At 40.1% G+C, this 22,686-nt stretch overlaps 1 protein-coding gene across 2 annotated transcripts in view; it reads left to right on the top strand.

The window, feature by feature from the left end:
• The window catches only part of adgrg6 (adhesion G protein-coupled receptor G6), a 128,271-nt gene that overhangs the window by 54,598 nt on the left and 50,987 nt on the right, over window positions 1–22,686 (top strand). The window contains exons 4-8 of one of the 2 annotated variants that reach the window (XM_051936625.1): window positions 2,278–2,417; window positions 3,235–3,514; window positions 5,644–5,817; window positions 8,757–8,804; window positions 18,409–18,474. In XM_051936625.1, coding sequence (XP_051792585.1) covers window positions 2,278–2,417; window positions 3,235–3,514; window positions 5,644–5,817; window positions 8,757–8,804; window positions 18,409–18,474 — 708 coding nt within the window. The remainder of the gene's footprint in view (window positions 1–2,277; window positions 2,418–3,234; window positions 3,515–5,643; window positions 5,818–8,756; window positions 8,805–18,408; window positions 18,475–22,686) is intronic. The other variant, XM_051936624.1, reaches the window with a different exon arrangement.

The following is a 22,686-nucleotide window of genomic DNA, read 5'->3' as shown; positions in this document are numbered from 1 at the left end:
GTTATACATGGTGATCAGGACTTTTCAGGTCACAAATGGCTTTCTTCTACTTATTGCACCCAAACCAGTAACTGTTTCTTGAGGACTACAATAGAAGATGTAGGATCCCAATATTATAGTCACGCATTTTTCTGAAGAGGGTTTTACAATCTGCGCAGCCTCTGTCCTTAAACCATTGATTTGGATGATGGCGAACTTCCTCACATTGCTCTGTAATAATGTAAATCAGTGGAAGAAACCTCAGGAACAACTACTGAGTATTGATCTCTCTTTCAGAACAGACAGACATGAAGTTGATGTTGAGAGCAGCAGCAGAGCAGATTTTAAATGAAGGCAATCATGAAAACAAATCATAGAAGTTAACACGAGGAGTGTGGTCCAGGAAGATGTTTATGATTTTGGCAAAGCCTGAAGAGCAAAGTTAATCTTAACTCGAAAGCAGAGTGAATTTTGCAAGACAGCAAGTGTGCAATGTGTAATGTAATGGGCATAAGATTTGTTCTCTTTGTGGAGTTTGGATTTATACTTCTGTACTGAATCAACACCTTAGGTATGCCCTTGGTTTAGCATACCTGTACGCCCAATGCTGTGGACTGATAAACAACTCCTAAAATAAAGAAGTCACTTGTCACCATAACATAGACTGGAACAACTGATTGGTCTGCTACATAGCATATTGACTTGAAAGATAATGCTTCTAATATCCAACAGGCTGTAATTGCTTCTGACTCGCTCGTAATAAAATGCAAGAGACAGTATCCTGCCAGCGCAGCCATTTTCTTATTTTAAAAGCTCTATCAATCCATGCACGGACTCAATCAATTAAATGGTAAATGGTCCTTAAACAGCACCCTTTCAACCTTCACTAGGGTTTTTGCAACAGCTTTACAATATGATTTTCCTTCACCAGTGGTGGTGGATCTACCATGCAAGGTGTCTGCCATTGTTTGCAACTTGGGGTTCAATGTCTTTGCCAAGGGCCATTTTGGCATCAGAAGGAACCACCAGTCTTAAAATTAGTGGTCAGCCTGCTCTAAAATCAAAGCCACAGGTAACTAATTTGGTTCTGACATCTCCTCTCATTTCTGCAATGCAGCAACTTTTATTAGCTTTAGCTTCTGCTTCAGCGTGATCTGCTCAGTTTCAGTTCACCTACATAGAAGTACATAAAGAAACTCAACGCAGTGACATTAAAACCTCACCGCTATCTGATGTGTTGATGGTGTAATTGCAGACACATCATTGCACAAGTTGAAATACTCACAACAGCGTAGGCCACTTGCGTAGGCGATGGTGTCGATTCAACGCAGAAGTATCAATCAAGCTTAAGTTTGAAACCACAGCGACCAGACGTTTCTACATGACAGACAGCGACGGGATCAGCATCAAACAGCTGGATGTAACGCTCTGCCAACGGAAGACTGCTTTGCTGTTTTGGTGCATTTGTGTGAATGTGCTTTCGTACATGTTTGCCGTGTCTTTGTGTGAGATTGAGTGGTGTTTTCCGTTGTACTCTGGCTGTCTTTTTTTTTTTTGAGCTCAGCCAGCAGCTCCAGAGCTGTTCTCCTGCTGGGAAAGGTTTTGCGACATGAAGATTCAGAGAGACAAACCGTCTTGTTTGTGAATACGTGTCAAAAGCGTGTCATCTGAAATGTATGTTTTTCGATTTTCAAAGTTGCTCTTTTTACGTAAACTTTAATTTTAAAGCTTAGAATAGTTCTGCGCCATTTAAAGACAACTTCAAATCAAAATTCACCAAATGATGTCTCTCCAGTAAAAATCAGCTTCATCGGGTAAAGTCAAGGTTGATACTGGGTATTTTGTAGATTTTCACATGAATGAAAAGAACTGAGTTCAGTTTCCTCCTTGACATTTTATAATTTGACTCGTCTTCTTGTCCTTTTCATCTCTCATCATTGATTTCTTTTGACCTCACTTCTGTTTCCTCTTTGCTCTCTTTATTCATCTTTTTGTTCATTTCTTTTACGTTAATCACCAACACCTTCCTCGTTACCTTTCTTTTCTTGATTTCCTCACTCTCCATTTTTATTCTCTCTGCTATTCTATTCCTTTTCTTCATTCGCTTCTTGTTATATTACCATTTCTTATTTCTTTGCTGTTCTTCGTTCCTTTGTTTCTTTTCTACATTTCTGCCTTCGCTGCTTCGTCTTTGTCTATTTTCTTCTTCATTCTTTTTTTCCTTTTTGGCCTTCTTGTTTGTCTGTCCTTCCCGTCTTCTCTTTCCTTCCTCTCTCCATCCATTTTTTTTCTCTCTAGTTACCGTGGCACTGAGGAACCAGAAGGTCAAGATAACCGGCGGTAGCGGCCAGGTCACCAAGGTCGCCAACTCTGTTACCATCCCGACGCTCAATCAACTGACTATATGCTTTGAGGTGGAACGCATCAGTCAGAAACAGGTGCTGCCAAAGTTTGGTTTATTTAACATCAAAGATTTCTTTGTTTTTCTCCAAAAAAATTCTCACTTGTCTAAAATAGGCAGAACTCAGTCGGAAAACGAATGTGTAATTTGCCTTCAATCGCATTACTGCATTCAGCTTCCTTTGAATCAAAGTGCAGTGACAGCAGTTTAGGCTGGTCATCAATTTAGTTAATTCTATTTTTGACTGTTAATTTTCTCAAAACTGCTACCTGGTGATGATTTTTTTTTGACAAATGCTTAAAGACTCCGATGTAGTCTTAAATGTGTCATGCTATAAATTATAGTATCACATTTTTACTTACTTCAGAACTATGATGACCAAATAAGCAACATGAATATGAAACAATCCAACTTTAAGTACTATTTATCTGTCCACAAGTCGAAACGTGTGTTTGTACCTCATCAGGAATATTTGGCAGCCCTTTTTGATGAAAATATATTTCCATACTTTCATTAACCTCATAACAAGCAGTGTTTTGATCATTACAAACATCTGCCATGCATCAAAAATGATTTGAACTCACAAAACAAAAGTGCAAAATATAAATCCTTATAGTCTAGAGTCAATCTGTGGGTTGCCAAAAACAGCAAACATATCCAAACAAATGTGGGTGACCGCACTTGGCCCAATCAACTCATTGACAGTATTAAATGATTCAGATTTAAATCAGAGCAGTGTAGTGGATCATAACTTCCGTATAATATCCAGCATAAAATATCGAATTGAAAATACAACATATCCACTTGTGGTGTTTCCCTCGGACTCATTACCAGTTGTCTTTGTTCCTGAACAGAAAGAATGGTTCTTCACGTACTATGACCGGAGCAACAACGTGAGCCTGAGTTTGGGCTCCGATCAGACCAAGATGATGATGATCATTGACGGAGTTACCTGTCCGATTGACTCCATCATCTCACCGTCTGACTTCACCACCTCTATGATGCCTTTCTGTGTCCTCTGGACATCGTCAAATGGCCGGGTGGCTGCTTACTTTAATGGAAACTACTGGGCAAAGGTCTGTTCCACCTCTAGTGGAAAATCTGTGCCGAATGGTGGAATATTCCGGTTAGGAGGTAAGCTGGAGCATAATTTTATTTGAGTAACTGTTCTCTGGTGTATTTTGTTAGGTGTTATCAAAGATATTTTGCTTTTGCCATCCAGTGGGCTTTTCTTTGGTAATTTGCAGGATAAAAGTAGCAGTGTGAGAGATGTGGACTTATCTGGTTTAAAGGAAAAGAAACCAAAGAAAAGAAATACAGTCATGGGGATGATGTTGAAAAAATGACATCTAAAAAGCTCTACATTTCTGAACTAAAATCAAGCTGTATCCTGGAAGAAGAATTCAAAGGTACACCTGATTAACTGCCCAGTGCACAGGTTCCTCTGTGATTAAAAATAGTCTGGTGTTGGTCAACCAGCCAAACCAATCAGAGCTAGTAGGCAAGAATAACTTGAACCAAAGCCAGAAAAATTAACCTCCAAGTGTTGGTATATTAAGATGAGGTAGACACAGGTGTACAAGTAGCTGTAAGTCAGTCTAAAGAAACAACTCTAAATTTAACGTATATTGTGATTGTTAAATCTGACTTACAGAAACCCATTTAATCATTATAAAAGTCTTCTAATTTTAATCGACATACCAAGTCTTCAGAATGATGATGCATTAAATGATCATTACATCCACCTGTCCTTTCATATTAGACATTATCTTTGTCTTTCAAATTCTACTCCCGAGCCAACTATCCCCTTCCAATTGGAAAAAAAAGTATCTTAATTAAACGCCTCGAGCCTTGAGTCTCGAGCCTCAAGGGGGACGCAGAGGAGGGAAGCCGGAGGTGGGAGAGGAACCGGTGGGGAGCCAGAGGAGGGACGGAGTCGGGGAGTGGCCGGTAGATCCAGTGAACGCAGGTGGGGAGCCGGGTGGGGATCAGGAGGGGGAACTTGGTACCAGAGGGGTCCAGGAGGGGAGCCGAGCCGAGTAGGGGGATCCAGGAAGGGAAGACTTGGTGCCAAAGGGGTCCAGGAGGGGAGTCGGGGAGACACAGAGGGAGGGAACCCGGACAGCTGGATTGGTGTGTCGAGTACAACAATCTGGCAGGGTGTGGAGGGATGAGCCGGTCTTTATTGCAGAGATGTAATCAGGATGACAAGGTGCAGCTGTCCGGGTCCTGGGAGAGGTGGCTAATCACCTGAGTGGACAACCGTGTGGCTGCACTCCACTCAGGCGCAGCGCTGAGGAGGGAGAGGAGAAAACAGAGGGAGAGAAAGGGGGGAGACAGATGGGAAAAGGGTATTTGGGATGCTAGGTGGGAAGGCCGATCGTGAGGAGGGAGCCCTGACATGATTAGACATTAGAAATGATAAATTTCAAGCAAATATGTCAGTCATTAAATACTTAATGAGTGATTGTAGCATTTATCTTAGTATCTTTGTATTTTGTTGGACAAAACAAGCAAGATGACATCATGCTTCATTTTGAGGAAATTGCAGTGGCCATTTTCACAATTTATTTTTGGCAATTTGCAAACCAAACAGACTACCGAAAAGATAATTTGCAGATTAACTGATTGGTTACAGCCCTTGTGAGGCCATTCTTTCACAAAACCAATCTAGCGTTCGTGCCAGTGTCTGACACAAAACTTGAGTGCATGCCAACACAGTCACAAATGATCTAGAATATCATCATTTGGGTGAATAAACGGGTGACTGAGAGAATAGGGCGATTACATACAATATTTACTCTTCATTATTTAACTGTGTGTTTCCTTTCTGGAATCAATGAAGTATTCCTGAATCTGATTCTATTTACAGTTGCTACAAATCACTGTGGACAGTGATATGGATTAAAACTTCTTATGAATTGGTAAGAGTGAGTTTCGAGTGTGAGTGTTAACATTTGGTAGTCAATACAAAGTTCACCTCAGTCTGATAGAATTTCTGCAGGTATGGGGTTATAAAGTAGAACAAATAAAAGGTCAGAGGATCATCCATCTTATTACAGTTCATCCTGAGGGAAAGATGAATATCTGAACCAAACTTTATTGAAACTCCTCATTGTTGTAGCTTTGAACTATGTCACTAGAAAAAAAACAGGTTGACATCCTGGCATCATGGCTCCATAGGAAAGAATCCATAAAGCAGTCCTGTGGATCGATCTTCAGCAATGCTGCAATAAGACTGTGTGTGATTTGTTTGTGTTTAGGGCAGCACAACTTCAACGGGAACATCTACAACCTCCGGCTGTGGGATTATGCCATGGATATACAGCAGCTCGCCGCATTGACCTGTGACACGGTGGGAAACGTCATCGATTGGGACAACAACCACTGGACCATCCCGTCTACCGTGGCCCAGACCGACGCCACGCTCAGCTGCAGTGAGTACAAGAAATAACCACAATCTGACCTCAGGATATTGAATTAGTGTCTCATCATGCTGGTACATGATGAGACAGAACAAGCAACATGGATTGTAACAGAGATGCATGCTGACGATAGTTAATGCACGAGCGCAAACATAAAACCATCTCATAGAACTTGAAATCTCATAATGGATTGAATCTGTAGATGTGATTCTTTGCAGTTTTTCTGCATGATTGCATGTTGAAGCTAACCGGTTCTTCATTTTAGCTAATTTAGAGTTGCTCACCAACTAATACAGTACAACTTTATGAAAATAGACACACAAAATGTGTGGAATGTGTGCAAAATATGACAAATCATAACATTGTTGTAATTTTATAGTTACACCATTTCAAAACCAGTCAAACAAAGCTAAATGAAAGAGGTTTTTATTGTCTACATTAGCATTCAATACTGATGAAGTGCTGATCTGCATCATAAAATAAAATCATGTCATTCCAAATATTTTAAGGCTAAATTTCACTTAAAAGCCAAACCATGTGATGGGAAATTTGAATTGTAACAGTCACACTTATGAACCAAAGCTTTATTACCACCCTTATAAGATGCAACCTGGACTCCACAGACTTCTAATGGCACCAAGATGTTAGCAGCCGACCCTTTAAGTCCTGGAAGTTGTAAGTTAGGGCCCTCGTGGATATGACTTGTTTGTCCAGCACATCCTACAGGTGCTCAATCAGATTGTGATCTTTGGAATTTGGAGGCCAAGTCAACACATTGAACTCTTGATCATGTTACTCAAAGCATCCTTGAACAATGTTTGTAGTGTTGCAGGAGGCATTATCCTGCTAATCAAGGCTGTTGCCTTCAGGGAATACCACTGTCATGAAGGGGTGTAATGTTTAAGTGTGTGATACATGTCTAAATAACATCCATGTGAATGTAAGACTCCAGCAAAACAATACCCAGAACATCACACACACTTTGCTATCCACATGATGTCACTGGTAATGTTAGACACTCATCCCTCCAATTCTGTTCTGTTTCATAGCAGACTGTTAACAGCGCTTTGATCTGTGCTGGCAAATCCTTGAAAAGCAGTTTCTGTAAAGGCGGCAAGATGAAGGCTTTACTGATGCATATCAAAATCCAATCATTTTACACTAATTTGACGTCCAGTTTTGTTGTTACTTCCAATAAAGGTGCATTTAAAGTATTTAAATGCTCATTTACAGAAGCACCATGGTACCGTTGTAGCTTGTAAGTTATTTTGATTCACTACCACACGCTTAACTAACTATTTTAGGAAATTACTTATTTTCTTGTTCTCAGAAATGAAACTGTGTCTCTGCAGACTGTTTTTAAGGCTTAGGTCTTCAGTAGGAACCAGTGGTCTCAGAGCTGAGAGCCACAGACAGAGGAGGGAAGTCAGAAGGTACTGAGACGCACTAACACATTGTTGGTGTGTGTTCTAAATTACCCATTGTACACCCAAAAAATCTACATTTTCTGAACAATTGCTATGGTCCTGATATATTGCCTGTCAAATATCACACACACATACAATGCATACTGTGTAGTGTATCATGCAGGAACTCCAAGTACTAAGCATTACAGTCTGTTTGCTATCAGGGTGGAAAATTACAACCAGGCTTCAGCCAAATTCTGGTACATTTGGACTGCGGCTGGTAACTTAATCAACTCCAGCAACCAGTTTGGCTGTTTACCAGACATCATTCTGATTCCTGCTCCGCTCTAAAAACCCAGTTGGCTGGTGAAATATACTGTACACAAACACACAACTGTGCGCTACTGTACGGCACCGAGAGGAAATGACGCGTTTAAAATTGCTTAATTATTAAAGATTTTTTTTGCGGTATTTTTCAGTACATTAGCATCAGAATTGCTTACAGGAACACACACACACACACACACGTACGTGCACTCTGGTGTAGACTAGTGTGCGTGTCCACAGAGTAGTGCCTCTTAGTTAAAACGCTGTAAATGAGTGTGTAGCCGCAGGAGGTTAGCCACAGTGGTTTGAGTGAAATCCCTGCCAACGCTGTACCCGCTGGAGAACGGGCCTATGTGTGTGTTTGTGTGTGTTTGTGGGTATATGTGTATGTGTATGTGTGTGTGCATGCCTGTATACCTCGGAGACTTGCGGCGGTTTTCAAGAAATGCATGATTCTGCACTAAGCTTCTTGATTCTCCTGCACACACAGTAAAAAGCCCACAGTCGGGGGGGGGGCCTCACTTTAGCTTTTCTTACTCTACATGAAACTTTATCTGCTGAGATCCACACCGACAGAGAGAGACATTATAAAGCAGTGTGTGAATGAATTCTTTGATGCCGGTCTTGTTTTTACAGCACTGAAATGGAGCATGTTTGATTGTATCTCATAGTGCAAAATGAGGGAACACTGTCAGAAAGACGACAATGTTGACATCAGTAAAAGCCCTCAAAACGTGGTGTAAAAGAAAACAAAGAAAGATGTGAAATTACACATGGTACAACTATAACCTGGTGACTGATGAACCACTGGCGTCCCATGAATTAACTTGTTAATTAAACTGAAAATATGGTATAAAGGCTGCTGTTAATTGTACCAACACATGCTGATAAATCCTTGTGTTTTCTGAGGGAGCTGTCTAATTCCTGGACATTCAAACCACCTCAATCTTGTGCTTGTCTTGACTGCCTCAGTGATCGAGTCTCCATCTTCAACCTGTTCTAAAACAATTGCTCTAATGACTGATTACGTATGTTCTGCTTGTTATTAAATAACTGTAATTTTTGCTCTTCCATTTTATAGCCATTATTAACTGATTACGTCATCGGCTAATTAACTTCTTGTCAATGTGATGTCTCTAAAAATTGAAATGTGTTTTCCCTAAATAATCAACAACCTTTTTTTGACTGATGTCCGCTAATCTGCCCTTCTCTTTACAGTCTGCTACCCTCATTGCATTCACTTAACTACTGCTGCGCCAGCTAGTGGTGAGTGCTGCTAACACCCTGCTAATTTACAGTGTGTGTGCTTATGGCCGTGTCTGTGTGTGTTTATGGGAGGTGTGTATCAGTTTGCTTCTGCTAATTGGGCTTCGATGCATGGACGAGAATGCACAATAACCTCTTTTTTGTTTAACAATTGCAATACATAAACTTGTGTTTTTAAGTGCCATCAGCCAGACATTATTATAGAACATAATGTTTCATTTTTAATCCTTATACGTTGATCTTTGGTCTTTTAGATGGCTGTACCCTTTGAACCTCAAAACCAAACTGTAAGAAAAGCATGTTGTCTTTAAAATAGTGCTGAAATTCTTACCTATTATTAGAACCAGAAGCTGTGAAGACAAGTAGACTAATTGAATATTCAACTTTTCTTGAACCACTCATCTGTGACGTGTGGTTCAGTGAGGAAAATTAACCAAATCCCAGTTTAAAATCATAGTATTTAACCAAATCACTTTATTCTAAACGTGTAAAAATAACAAAAATTAAATATATGTTCTAACCAGATTCTGTAAAAACAAAAAATTCTGCATAAATCATTGCAGCTGCAGCAGCATGACTGACTCGACTCCGACTAACAGTTGCATGAAAAAAACTTCAGCAACTTTTCAGCTAAAGTAGTCTGACCTGCAGGCTGTGTTTACTCAGAGCAGATAGGAGTGTGGAAATAAATTAAAAATGTAAGTATTTAGATATCTATTGTATGCGGAGTAGACATTATTCTAGTTTTGGTAACACCTGTGGACCCTTGGAAAAATGTTGTACATGTTAATTTCATGTTTTTTGATTTTCACAGAAAATGAAAAGTCACTGATTTTTAGCTTTTTTTTTTCTTTAGAAATACTTTTTGGCATTATGACTGTCATACTACACAAAAGTCATTTTTGAGTTCCCTCTTCTTCTAGGACTTTATACTGAAATGAAAAATGAGTGAAAAAAATGTGACCGGAGCAAAACACACACAGAACCTGCCTGGCATTAAGGGGGTTAATAATACCACTTCTGGCAGCTGTGTTGGAATTCAACTCTTGCCCAGAAATGGACATCTAGAAGTGGTTCTCAAACCACTCTTTGTCTGTGATGATTTGATGAATTGTGAGTGTCCCTCAGACTCCACTTGTTGTCTGCAGTGTCACTCACAGTTTCATCCTGGTGCACAGACTCTGCACACGTTCCACGTGAATGATGCAGCTGCACCGACTGTCACAAAAGAAACTATCAGTCAGATCAGCTCTTACTGGTAAAGTGCTTCTTGAACTTGTTATGCCGTGATGTGACCTCAAAATGGCAGCTGGCAAGCAACATGCCCTCAGTAAATTACCACATGAGGTATAGGAACCTACATGCTGCCATGAGTCTGTCGCTGGCCTGTGCTGACTTCCTGTCAAAACAGACACCTAGTCCCTGTACTGGTGGTCAGATGGATCATCAAAAGAGCCATAAAGTTTTACCAGCCCTTTGTGTGTCTCTTGATCAGCCTTCTCTGTGTGAATACCATTTAGGGTAACAGAGTGTACTGTGTATATTTTCTGAGACTGGACCAATGAGCCCCACTGGAGTTGGTCCTTGCCGCCAAACAACTTTTCTCGAGGAACTCCTGTGTTTGCATGTCCTCTTCTTGAGATCATCCTTTACCCTCTGAAATGATCCTACATTTGGATTTCCTGACTGACATACACCCCTTGTCAAAAGTTTTAGGACACTTTCTCATTCAAATAAAGTAGAACCTGTCCTACACCTTTTGACAGGGGGTGTATTTCATCATATGGATGTAATCAGGGCAGGACTCTGATCATACATGTTAAAGTTTCAGGCAGATTGGAGCATGTTCAGGGCATTTACACAGCATTTGAAATTTCATGGCAAAGGATCAGAATTCCAGAGGCCGCCACGGACACACCCTTTGACTTTGGAAAAGATTTTAATAACTTTGGATCATTAAGGCCTCCTGCATGTACTGGCCGAATTTGAGGTGGATTGGAGTTTCCCCCTAGGAGGAGTTAGCTCTAGAAAAAAATGAAAAATGGGCAAAATCTGACATTCAACGCAAAATCGCTCACTTCCTGTTGGGTTTGGAATGTGGTTGTCACTGACTCTTTTGTTCAGTCTGATGTGCTGCATATGTGTACCAAATTTGGTAGATGTCAAAAGTTGTAGGACAGGTTCTACTTTATTTGAATGAGAAAGTGTCCTAAAACTTTTGACAGGGGGTGTATGTAATTTCTACCTAATAATAGCAGAGAACAGCGACGTAGAAGATAGCCTCTGTCCATCAAAATCTGGTCGACTAAGACTCCACTCATTGTATAACTTTTGGTGCACTATCAGCAGGCAGCCTTACTTTCTGGTAAAGGGACAGTAGCAGATAGTCACAGCACTGTTTGCCTGCTCAAGTGGTTGTGATATGAATTTAGTAAGAACTTTCTCTTGGTACTACAATCTCCAGAATTTGCTGATTTTCTCAGGTTGCCATCTTTGTAAACCCAGTAGTGTAACCAACCTGCAGCAGTTCTGTTTTGTAATACAACCCATGAATGGAATAGCTTAATTATGCAATGGAAGAAGAAACCATCAGTTAGATAAGCTACATTTGCTCCTTTCAGCGTTTTTCCCGAGGGTCACAAAGTTGTCTTTAGGCTCTGATGCATCCGTTTGACCTCATCAGTCACCACAGCTGCCCTGAGAACTTTCTGTCCATGACAGGTTCTTTGGGTTTTAGACTGTTTGTTGGACAGTTTTAGGACATCGCTTTGGGTTCCGGGAACATTTTCTAACATTTTATAGACTAAGGAATGAGCTTCATCAGCAGTTTAATTGACAGTGAAAACACATGTTGCTTATAGCACTGAATAAAATCGAGCAAATTTACTTGGATGCAACTTAATTGAACTTAATTGATCCCTGAAGGAAAACTAGATAATTGCCACAGTTGGAAAAAACGAACAGAAGATTAGTTTGGAGAGCCAAAAAATGCTCCATTGACTCCTCATTCACGGATGTCTGCTGTTCGGTGATTAAAAATAATCTGATGTTACCGGCAGCGCACAGGGTTTTGTGCAAAGAGGGGGGGCAAGAGGTTCACACACAGGTCAAAGAATTTCTGAATAGATACAGATCCATATAAATGTCATGTGCAGTATGAAGCACTAAATTCAATTTCTATAAGTAAAAGCCTCATAAGGTTTCTAAAGTCTTCAATTTTATTTGCCCAAGTTGGAAATACTTTGTCTTTTCTTGCTATGTATCAGTTTCAACTATACATTAATTTACCGTCATACATGATCTTTATATTTTGTATCCCATTTTTAGCATTTTTGCATAAAGAATGACCAGAATATTGAATCAGTAATCAGAGTAGCTGCTTATTTCCTTTAGATGGACTAGTCGTTCAGTTGAACCCTTGAAATCTTTTTTTCCCCTTTATTGTCTGTGGCTTATCTTTAAGAATCCTGACATTTACACAGCTGGGAAGCACTAAAACGTAATAATTGCATTTTTTCATACTTGATATGATGATGTAACAGTGGTTAAAGTACTCTCTTAAACAGGCCTGGGAAAGTTTTATATTTTACTTGTACAGTGTAACATGCAGAAACCGATTGAGAATAGGGTTGAAACAGCTCTGTGGGGAAGCAACACTTTGGGGATTATCTGAGTGAGATAATGTTGTGTTTGAGCCCTTGGACCCTGTCTGGTTGGATGTTTGCACGGCTCCAGGAAGGACTGGACCAGATAGGTAAGGTCCCATTTGAAACTGGCAGTGTTTTGACAGGCAATTTTACAGCATCAGAGCTCACAAACACTGACATTTTCCATTCTTCAATAATGGAAGTTTTATAGCCGCTGCTGCTGGCTGGCTCCGTATTGTTTTTCTCCCTCTCACGGCTTTGACGTCTACTTCCATTACTGCGTTTAATAAAATACAGTCATGTTCCTATTTGCTGCTTGGCCAAAGACCTGGAGACACTTTTTTTTATTTTCAAATGGTCTACATGGTCTTTGCTGAGCTGTAAGCAAACTACACCCAGTTGGCAGTTTATTAGGTACACCTAGGTAAAAACCAGTACAGTTTAATTGAACAGTCCTGCAACAAATCCTCCATTATTGCGGTTGTGCTGTTCTATTTTTGCTGTAATTGTTTGTCGAGAGGGGTGCTGATTCAAAAAGTGCAGTCGACTGATGGACGTTTCTCTTATTTAATCCATTACATTTATATCAAGTGTCCAAATGAAATTTAAACCAAAGTTTTTATATGTTTTTTTTATGAATGCAGTCTGCAGGGACATCCAGACCCAGTAGGGAATGTTTACTCCTGACATTTCATCCGAGCATATTTCACACTCATTTTTCTTTCCACACGGAGAGGTGTGTTTGATTTTGTTTACCTTGAAAATGTTGTTTCCTTTATTTACGAGGCTACCAAAGGACCCGGACCATTTGAAGCCATTTTTTATGTTCCTCTTTGGTCTGGTAATGAGGCCAGTGTTGATGGAGGCACAGAAGGAGCTGTCGCCAGCTGTGTGTGTCTCTGCTCTTATATGTGTGTATATATACGTGTCCGTACTTCCTTAGGTAAATTGTGTCTTTGCTAAGTGTGTCTGTGTGCACTGTAGGCTGTCTTTCATCTCTTATTGATGCCAGAGGGAGAAAACGGACACATAAACACAGACACACACTCTTTCAGATGGTGCTGATCCGGTAACTGCATTCAAAAAGTGAGCAATTTTTAGCACAGCCTCTATATGTTTCTGCAGGTTAACTGACTATAAATGCACCACGTGGAGTTCTTTTCTGGTAAACAAACAAAAACAAATTCTTTTTTTATGCTCAGCAGGGACCCATTCAGAAACAAAACATGGCTCTGTGAAACTATTAGTGGTCAGATTCTCCACAGGGTACCTTTAATTCATCTGTGACCTTGCCAGACCACAAAGTGAGAACTTCAATCCTGCTCTGTCTTTGCCAGCTGAGAGCGAAATGTTTTTCCCAGTAAAATCCAACCAAGCACTTGGTGTTTTAATCAAATGGAAAACCTTGGTTAACCTGCCAGTGTCAACTATTAGTTTATATGAAAATACTTCAGAATATTACTTGAGCCACATTCACAAACCCTAATTCTTCTCTCGCTGTGAATAATAAACATGTTTTTCCATTAATGACAGTGAATTACAGCCTGCTGCCTGGTGCTGAGTGATTAGATTAATTATAATTCATCAGCTGCTGTCACCACAGCGACACCCTGATAAAGACGTACAGTACCAATGTGAATGCCTTCCTTTACAGTGAGAGGAAAATGTATTTTAATGAATACTTGAGTCTCTGCTTTGACTTAGTGTGCAGGAAAGTTGTTTTTTCTGCATAAGTAACAGTAAATACATGGAGATATAAATGCATGGATTTGTACATTTCTGTTCATGCTTCTCCTTACAGATTTTACAACAATGAAAGCATAATATGAGCAAATACCTGATCATTTTTTGTGCGTAGATCAGCACAAAGCTGCATTTGTTTTCCCTCATCACGGCATCCCACTCAGAAGAAATAGAGCTGGCAAGGACAAGAGAAGAGGAAAAGACAAAAAAAGGGGAGAATGGATAGACTAAAGCATGTAGATACCCTGAAATCACACTCCCCTGTTTTCTGATGAACGTCCAATTTTTGGACGTCAGACTTGCCTTTCTACTCTTTGCGGATGGTGTTGTTCTGTTAGCTTCATTAGACCATTGCTTTCAGCATGAATTGAGGTGATTTGCAGAGTGTGAAGCAGCTGTGATGACAGTCAGTGCCTCGTCCCAGCCTTAAGCCTTGGTTCTCTGCCAGAAAACAATGGATTGCTCTCTGCAGGTTGAGTTGATGCTCCAAGTGAAGAATAAAAATGTCTCGAGGGGTTGGTTTATTGTCTCCGGTTATGCAGGTGTCATACCGAACCGCTGGAGCTGAGCTAAGTCAAAGCTTTCAATTTTCCCACTTGATCCATATACATTTGAGTCCACAACTACGGCCATGAGGTTTGGGTAGAGACCAAACCAATGAGGTCATGGACACAAGCAGCGGCAACCTGATTTCAATCCCAACTTCTCATGCATGGATGCTGGGTCATGACCGCTATAGCATCCCTGCAGCGTCGGCTTGTAACTCACAAGGTGCCCCTTTAGTGTCATGTTTTTTCAACATGCATGGTGGTCCATTAAACTTTCTTTGGAACTCCATTAATGTCAGACAAAGATGCAGTAAGGATTAAAATGGAGATGGTTGCTGCAGAAGGGAGTTTGTTGCCTCTTATGCGTGGTTAATATTCAGAAAGTGTGCATTTTAACACAAGCCATGATCTTTTTTAATACCTTGCAACTAAAAAATTAATAATAAGAGCAAAAACCTGGCTAATAGATATACAGGGAACTCCACTGACGAGATCTGTCTCGTCATTTCTGATTATTGTCACCACCAGCTGTCCAACCTCCTTCTGAGGAGTTTATGTGTATACACTATATGTTCTATTGAATAACTATGTTGAAGAGTGTCCAGTGCATCTGAAACTGACACCAAAGGGTCATGATCAAGTATGTATACGAGATGAGTTGGAAGGGAGAGTATGCTGGCAGCAGATATTAGTTTCTTCAGAATGCCAAAATGATGTTGGGTCACTCGTGTACTGGATAAAGTGCAAGTAAGTAGCTGTGTTGAAGTGGTTTAGGCTTCAGATCAGGGTCAAGTAGGAGGACAGATTGTATAACCTGGCCTGGGGACATCTTCGAATTGCTCAGGAGCTGGAAAACATTTAAAGGGACATTGCTGAGCATGCTGTCACCATGACCTGAGCTCTACTGAGATCCAAGGCTAATATTGGATAATAAGGTCTGGCTCACAGTCTGTGGTCCAGTTTATCCTAAAGGTGTTGGACTGAGGTGAGGTCAGCGCTCTGTGCAGGCCAAACAAGCACTTCTACACCAAACTGGGGGGAAAAAACAATTCTTTTTATAGCTGGCTTTGTCCAGCAGCCTTAAGATTTCCAACTAAGGAGCCCAAAAGGCGGAAAAGCACCGTCAGACCTAAAGTGTTTTGAGGTGAGGTGTTGAACACTGTTATCACAATCTGCTCTGCTCATTCCCCATTTACTCTTCACTGGTGTATCTGTCCACTTAGGTCATAAAGTCTACTGTAGCTTAGGATGGAGAAAAAATGGAACAAGAAGAGAGACGGATAAGGGAAGCTAGGGAAAGTGAGAGATTTAGGTGCAGAATGTGTAAAAAAAAAAAAAAGAGGGAAGGAAAGGAAAATAATAGAAAGACGCATGCCTTTCTAGTGGAGGAGGAAGATGAAATAAAAATAGAATGAGAAAGAAGAGGAGGTGAAGCAGTAAAGTAAGAGAAAAAGCAGTGGAGCAAAAAAAGTGAAAGAAGAAAGAGGAGAAGGACAACAGGTGACGGAAAGAGAGAGAAAGAGGTAGATTATGACTGGGCACAATTCCTCAGCCCTCCTCACCTCTTTTGAAGCACATGCCATCCACGATTACCGAATTCCTGCTTTTCCACTCGGCTGATTGTTACGATGATTTGCTGACATCTCTCAAACACATTCCTCTCAAACAAAGTCTCTGCTTTCTCTGCTGGTCCGTGCTCCCACTCCCTCCGAAGGCCCTGTGAATATTCAGTATGTGTGGGCCGCAGACCGGCTCCGGATTGCATTTCAAATGGCCAAAGTACTTGAGGAGCGCTTGAGTTTTGGCTGCTGCAAGCACGCAGTTGGTTAGACAGACTGTCCCTGACATAAAACTTTAGGGGTTTGATCTCTGCAAGCAGCCAATCTGTGTCCCAGCACGAACCGCAAAGTCTGATTGATAGGAAATCTACAGGATATCAAAAATAGTGTGGGAAACTTTTTTGTTAAAGCTGCAAAGATTTTGAGAAGTAGATGATCATGTTACTAGACTGGCTGTCTGGACAGGGAGTACACCACCTTTTTTCCAATATGTGCATAGGATGGACTGGATGTGTAAAGAACAATTGCACTGATGCATGGTTATGAGGGGGTTGTAAAAATCAGAGGCAAAACTGAAGCTGGACAGATGAGTCCTGCATTGCTGGTTGAGGTTGGCACCACCAGCTATTTTAGCATGCATTTTGTGTACTCTAACGTATCATGAAAACTTAGGGGTTTCATCAACATTTAGGGCGTCTATAAATTTCACTACATATGTTCTCAGTTCAAGACTGATTACCAATCAGGCAAATCTGATAATTGCTCTGGGAACTCAACAAACCCAGATTTACTCTTTGTCTGTCTACTTCTTTTTTGGGGGGGGAAATTTCCACCTCTTAATTAGACCTCACCAGAAAATGACACAATACTAGGAGATTGTTTAATGGGAATAAAACATAGATGATCTTTGTTTTAATGCATGTAGTGTGTGTAAAGTCTCCAAACCTTTCTGACAGGCAGTTGTGTCGTTACTGTTGCTCCTTTTAGATGGTGGGACTTACCACCTTAGTGAAGAAATGCAGAAGAAGCTTGCTGTAGTTGGAAAAGGGTGTTTTACCCCAAGCCATCTTTCCTAAACCAAACAAACAATGACTGGAACCATGAACATGAACAACACCCTTGTAGGTAAAAGTCACTCCTGTGACTGACTTGTTCTACTCGTCGCTGGTAAATGACCTGTTCTGTCTTTTGTGCATGAGGGCCTTTGTATTTAGAATCAGCTGAGGCTCCTCATCTCAAAATCTTACTTCTTTTTCAATGTTTTGGTTTTAGTTTAATTAGTAATAGAGCTCATTTGTTCTGTTTCACTAAAGTACTTCAGTTTTTTTGTCTGTGTGTCGAGTAATTAACGCACAGGAAACTTCAGGCAAGGTCATAGATTTCCATCACAGAAGAACTGTAGGCATTAGTCAGTGATTAGCCTCATTATCTCACTGTGTCTGATAATAGAGAAAGATGAACATCATTATTCCCTGAAGTCTAAGTTAACATATTCAAATTACTTTGTGTTGTCTGGCCAGCACTTAAAGACTCCCACATTTTGAGTTTGTAATTTTGATCAGTTATCAGAGCTGTTGCTGTGTTGGTTTGAGGCTCAGGCAATAAGGAAAGTACTATTTATAATGAGGGTCAGTGGGCGACTGCAAACTAAGTTTGACCCAGAGCCCCTTCAGCGATTATGACAGACAAAATTTTAACTTTTTATCTTTGCTTGTGGTCAAAATTGTGACATCATTTCAATTATTTGCATGAGTTGGGGATAGCATCTTTCCTCCTGATGTTTTTTACTATACTTTCTATTCTTTTTTTTTGCCCAAATTTTATGATTCCATCATCTAAAATAAAGGCAGTGTTCATGTAACTTTGTCTTTGGATGACTAAAATGGGCATGTTTGCCATTTTCAGTGTGATTATCAGACTAAAAACTAACTAACTCACCAACTAATCAATTTAAGGTGAAAGGCAAATGTAGATATTGTGACAACATATTGAAAATTGTACTTCATCTTTCCAAAATTATGTTATCATGTTATTATTATGTTAATGCATGAAAATGTCAGCACAGTCATGACTTTCTGTTTTTAATCTGTCCTCCCCTTCTACAAAGGTGTCTCCCTGCCCACCAACACACCACTCACTACCAACTGTGACTCCCCTGGACTGGGCTGCCCAGGTAGGAAAAGTAAACACACCTCCATTGTGAACGCTGTCTTTGCAGCAGGTGATAAGAAAAAAAAAAGCTTGAAAGCAGAAAATAGCCACAGCTTTCCTTATTTGCTTCCTTTCTTTGATGAACATGACAGCCGAGTGGAATCTTTTTTTGTGACGTGTTCTCTTTCCTTTCTTTCATCTATAACACACTACAAAGTAGAAATAGACTGTTTTTTTTAAGACTAAGAAAGCATCTGTGGCAGTAATCATTGATGTGATGTGCAGATCACCTGCTTTCCAGCAGCAGTTATTTATGACTACTTTTACACCACTGGTTGATTTATCTAATACTGAGCAAGACAAATACTGTTTCCAAGTTGTTTTTTCACACCTGCTACAAAGTATATCAAATGACAGGCAATTTATCACCCTCCATCATCAGTGCTATGGGGAAGTTCAATACTGCTACGCTTAACTGATGTGTTGATTTACCTTTTCTGGTATTATAAAGAACTCTTACTGCAGCAGGACTTTATTTAAAGATTAAGTAAACATTAACAAAAAACATTATGTAATAGTACTAATAAATTATTGATATAGTACCCTTCAAAAGCACAAGATAGAAAGTCCTTTGCAAAACAAACATATAAAAAAAGGAAAAAGAACAAAAACTTCAGAAAATAATGAGATACAATTTTTGAAATTAATACAGTGACAATCCTTTAGGAACAAGCCAAATGATAAAAGTGAGTAAGGACCTGCCAGAGGATCTCAAGCAGTGAAAATGCTCATAGGGATTCAGCAGATTACAGAGAGTCCTAATTACAATCAAAGCTGTAAAAAATGGATATTTTTGGGGGGGTTGGTACATTTAACTTGATTTTTAACAAGAAACTGATATAATACACAGCTAATGTCTATTTTAGTTTCTTTTTACCAAATAGATACCTGTTTCTGATTTTGCGTAATTACTTCTGCCTCATGCAAAGAGCTGATAAGCAAAAGCATTTCTAAGAATTTTACCTTTGAATTTACAGGGCAGGGAAGCAAAAATGTCCTATTGACAAATTTGAATGTCCTGCCCAAATGGTGAGGGTAATCAAAACAATAATTAAATCAAAGTTCCTTACCTTTAACCAGTCTTTTTTAGTATTTGTCAGACCTTGGTGCATTGTGAAGTGATCAAGAAAGAAGCAAAACGCAATAGGGTTTGTGATCTCTTGGATGCCCAAATCCCTCAGAAGGACATTGCCAAGATTGTTGGCATCAGTGAGAGGACCATTCGCTGCATCCAGCATGCCAGACAATCCAGTTTGGGCACCAAGAGATGTCCAGATGGTCCTGGGAATCTTGGGCTCAGATGGCAATAAGATGCCCCTCTACTTCTTAAAGCCAGATCAGAAAATTGGGGCTGATGTGTACTACAAAGTTCTGAGATACACCGTTTTGCCCTGGCTGAAGGCCACCTACTCTGACAACAACTATGTGTGGCAGCAAGATGGGGCTCCCGCTCACACATCAAACAAGGTCCAAAAGTTCTGTGAGTAGAATATGGCGAACTTCTGGTCCAAAGGCATTTGGCCCCCGAGCTCACCTGATCTAAACCCACTGGATTTTTTCTGATGGGGCGCCATTGAGTTGAGGACTAATGCCACCCCTCATGCCAATATGGATTTACTGAAGGCTGCAATCTCCAGGGAATGGGAGGCCTACCCCAAGGAGGATATCAGGAGGGCCTGTGCCTCTTTCAGAGGCTGTATCGAGGCCTTCATCATGGCTGATGGAGGATATATTGAATAAACATGTTCTAAAAGCTTTAAATATGTTTTCTTCAAGAAATCAATTCAAAATTCCAAAGAATAAAAAAAAGTTATACCCATTTATAGTTGTTTTTACCTGACAGGACATTTTTTCTTCCCCACCCTGTATACTAAAAGTGTTATTGGTTAGTCTGCTCAGAAAGGCCATCAGGTTCACTGTTTCCGGTGGTTTCAATCACAGTGATTGACAGTTTTCCAAACCAGCAAACAACAACAGCAATAATCCAAGCAGCCAAATACGAACTGAAAAAAAAATGTGAAGCTTAACTTTTCAAACAACTCAAGCTCAATATTTACCTGGAGGTTTTTTGATCTGCCAATCACCAAATAGATATTTACTGGGAACAGTGGATTGACGGAAACTAATGGTGCCCTTTAAACAGGAAGTCACTGGAAAAGTCTCCTTTGTTGAGCGTCTGCTTCATCCATGTGCCATTAGTGCTGCAGACTCACTCATGTCTTTTGAAAATATCTTTCTATCTCAAAACTGTCACTCATAGATACAGTTCCTATTACTATCTGGCAGTATGGGAATCAAAAAAGATGCAAGCAGACCCAAGGACTTGAGAAAACAACGAGAAGTAAGATGACAGATGTGAGAGACTGAAAGTCAATGTACTTGACAGTGTTTAGGAAATAAGTCAATTCACTTCGATGTCTATTTTCATGGAGGCCTAAGACGTGCTCAAAGTTTCAAAGAGTTTTCAACATAAACCGCAAGTGTACTGTTGTCTTCTGTGACTCTGCTGGGACTGAACCCTGGCAGTGTTGATACCTTGAATTTTCCACTGAAACACAGAAGTACACAGGAAATGGAACCTTTGACCTGCGTCCAAGAACCATGTATATAACTGAGGGTTTTCTCCATGACCACATCCATTTTTAAAATGGATGAACCTAATGGGAATCAAACCCTCAGCCCTGGCAGCATCAGATCCATACACCTCGCGTTCAGCTTCACAGAGATGATTGTTCTTGCTGTCAGTCTCTTTTCTTTGTGCTGTGTTAAGACATTTTCAAAGTCCCAGTGCCCCAGAGGTTTTCCTGAACCCCTTAAAGCTGCTTTACCACCAAATATGGTTTCTGGACATCTTGTTAAGATGAACTCACGCTTGGCACAAAGATGCTCCAACATTCCCGAAAGCACTGAACATATTCTAGCATCTGAACTCTCCAAATACTGTCCAACTACTCTGAAAAGATAGTTAGAAGGAGGAAGAGAGAGAGGACATTTGAGGATGAAACTGGAAAAAGGTGAAGTGACAGGATGCGAAGAGAAGATGGGGGAAAAAATGAATGATGAGAAAGTTGTATTGATGTGACTGTCTGGTCATTCGCAACTGATAATCACTGGTCGAAGCAATGTGAAATCACTTTGACTTTTTGGAACTAGGTGTTGGACGTTCTGCTGACTAAACAATTAGCATGTTGCCTCATTTTGTGCGCTCCCCGGTGAGGGATTAATGAGATTTATCTCATGTTAAAAGTGAGTCAACTGAAATTCTATTAATTCTATAAGTAACCTCTTGGAACTTTTATATATTTGCGAAAATCCTTCTGGTCCAGAATTTGCCTCAAGTATGTGGATTTAGGAGAGACTGTGTTGGTAGTTGAAAAGCTTAATTCACTATCATGCTGTTCAGTTGCTTGACTATGTTTACAGTCAAATTGTGTAGATGTAGCACATGCTAGCTGTGTTATGTACAGATGGCATGTACATTGGTTCATGTATCTTGTAGCAAAGTATGTGAAGATTCTCTTGTCTCCATTGGCTGTAGTGAAGTTTGTATACATCCGTAAAGAAATGCATTTCCTGCATTGACAACATGAAAGCACTGTCTCTATTACATTACATATACCAGACAAAGATGTGTGAAATAAGGGCTAGAATAACTGATTGACTGAACTGACCTAATTGTGATGCGTACTTAATTTAAGCAGCAACATGTGCTTTTAAATGTGTGTTTCCATCAACATTTCTTATATGAATATTAGTTCATTGAAGGTAAACAGTTGATGGAGATACTTCACATTTCCAGCTTTTTCACTGAATCTTGACATTAAACCTACTTAGAAACAAGGAAAGGTTTTTGTGCTGGGTTTTCTTATCTGAGTCGAGAATCTAAATATTCAGTCTGCCATGCTTTGTACAGATTGTGCACCTGCTTCATTCATGATTTTGCACTGTATACATGACAGTGACTAGTTGTAAAAAAGAGGTCAAGCAAGGACAAGAATCTCAATCAAATTGGTTAAAATGAGCACATTCTTGTAGAGCAGAAAGATGCTTTGCACTGTTTATTCTTAGCTTAATATTCTTAAGTTCAAGTGTGTGAGAAAGGAGCCTTGTGGCACACACTCTCACCAAACCCATGTGGACAAGAATCTCCTCAGGCGTCCTGTGTTAAGGACAT

This window comes from Acanthochromis polyacanthus, chromosome 16, assembly GCF_021347895.1.
Source record: "Acanthochromis polyacanthus isolate Apoly-LR-REF ecotype Palm Island chromosome 16, KAUST_Apoly_ChrSc, whole genome shotgun sequence".
Taxonomy (NCBI): domain Eukaryota; kingdom Metazoa; phylum Chordata; class Actinopteri; family Pomacentridae; genus Acanthochromis; species Acanthochromis polyacanthus.
Note: the sequence above shows the minus strand (reverse complement) of the source record. Positions and strands in the feature narration are given on the sequence as shown.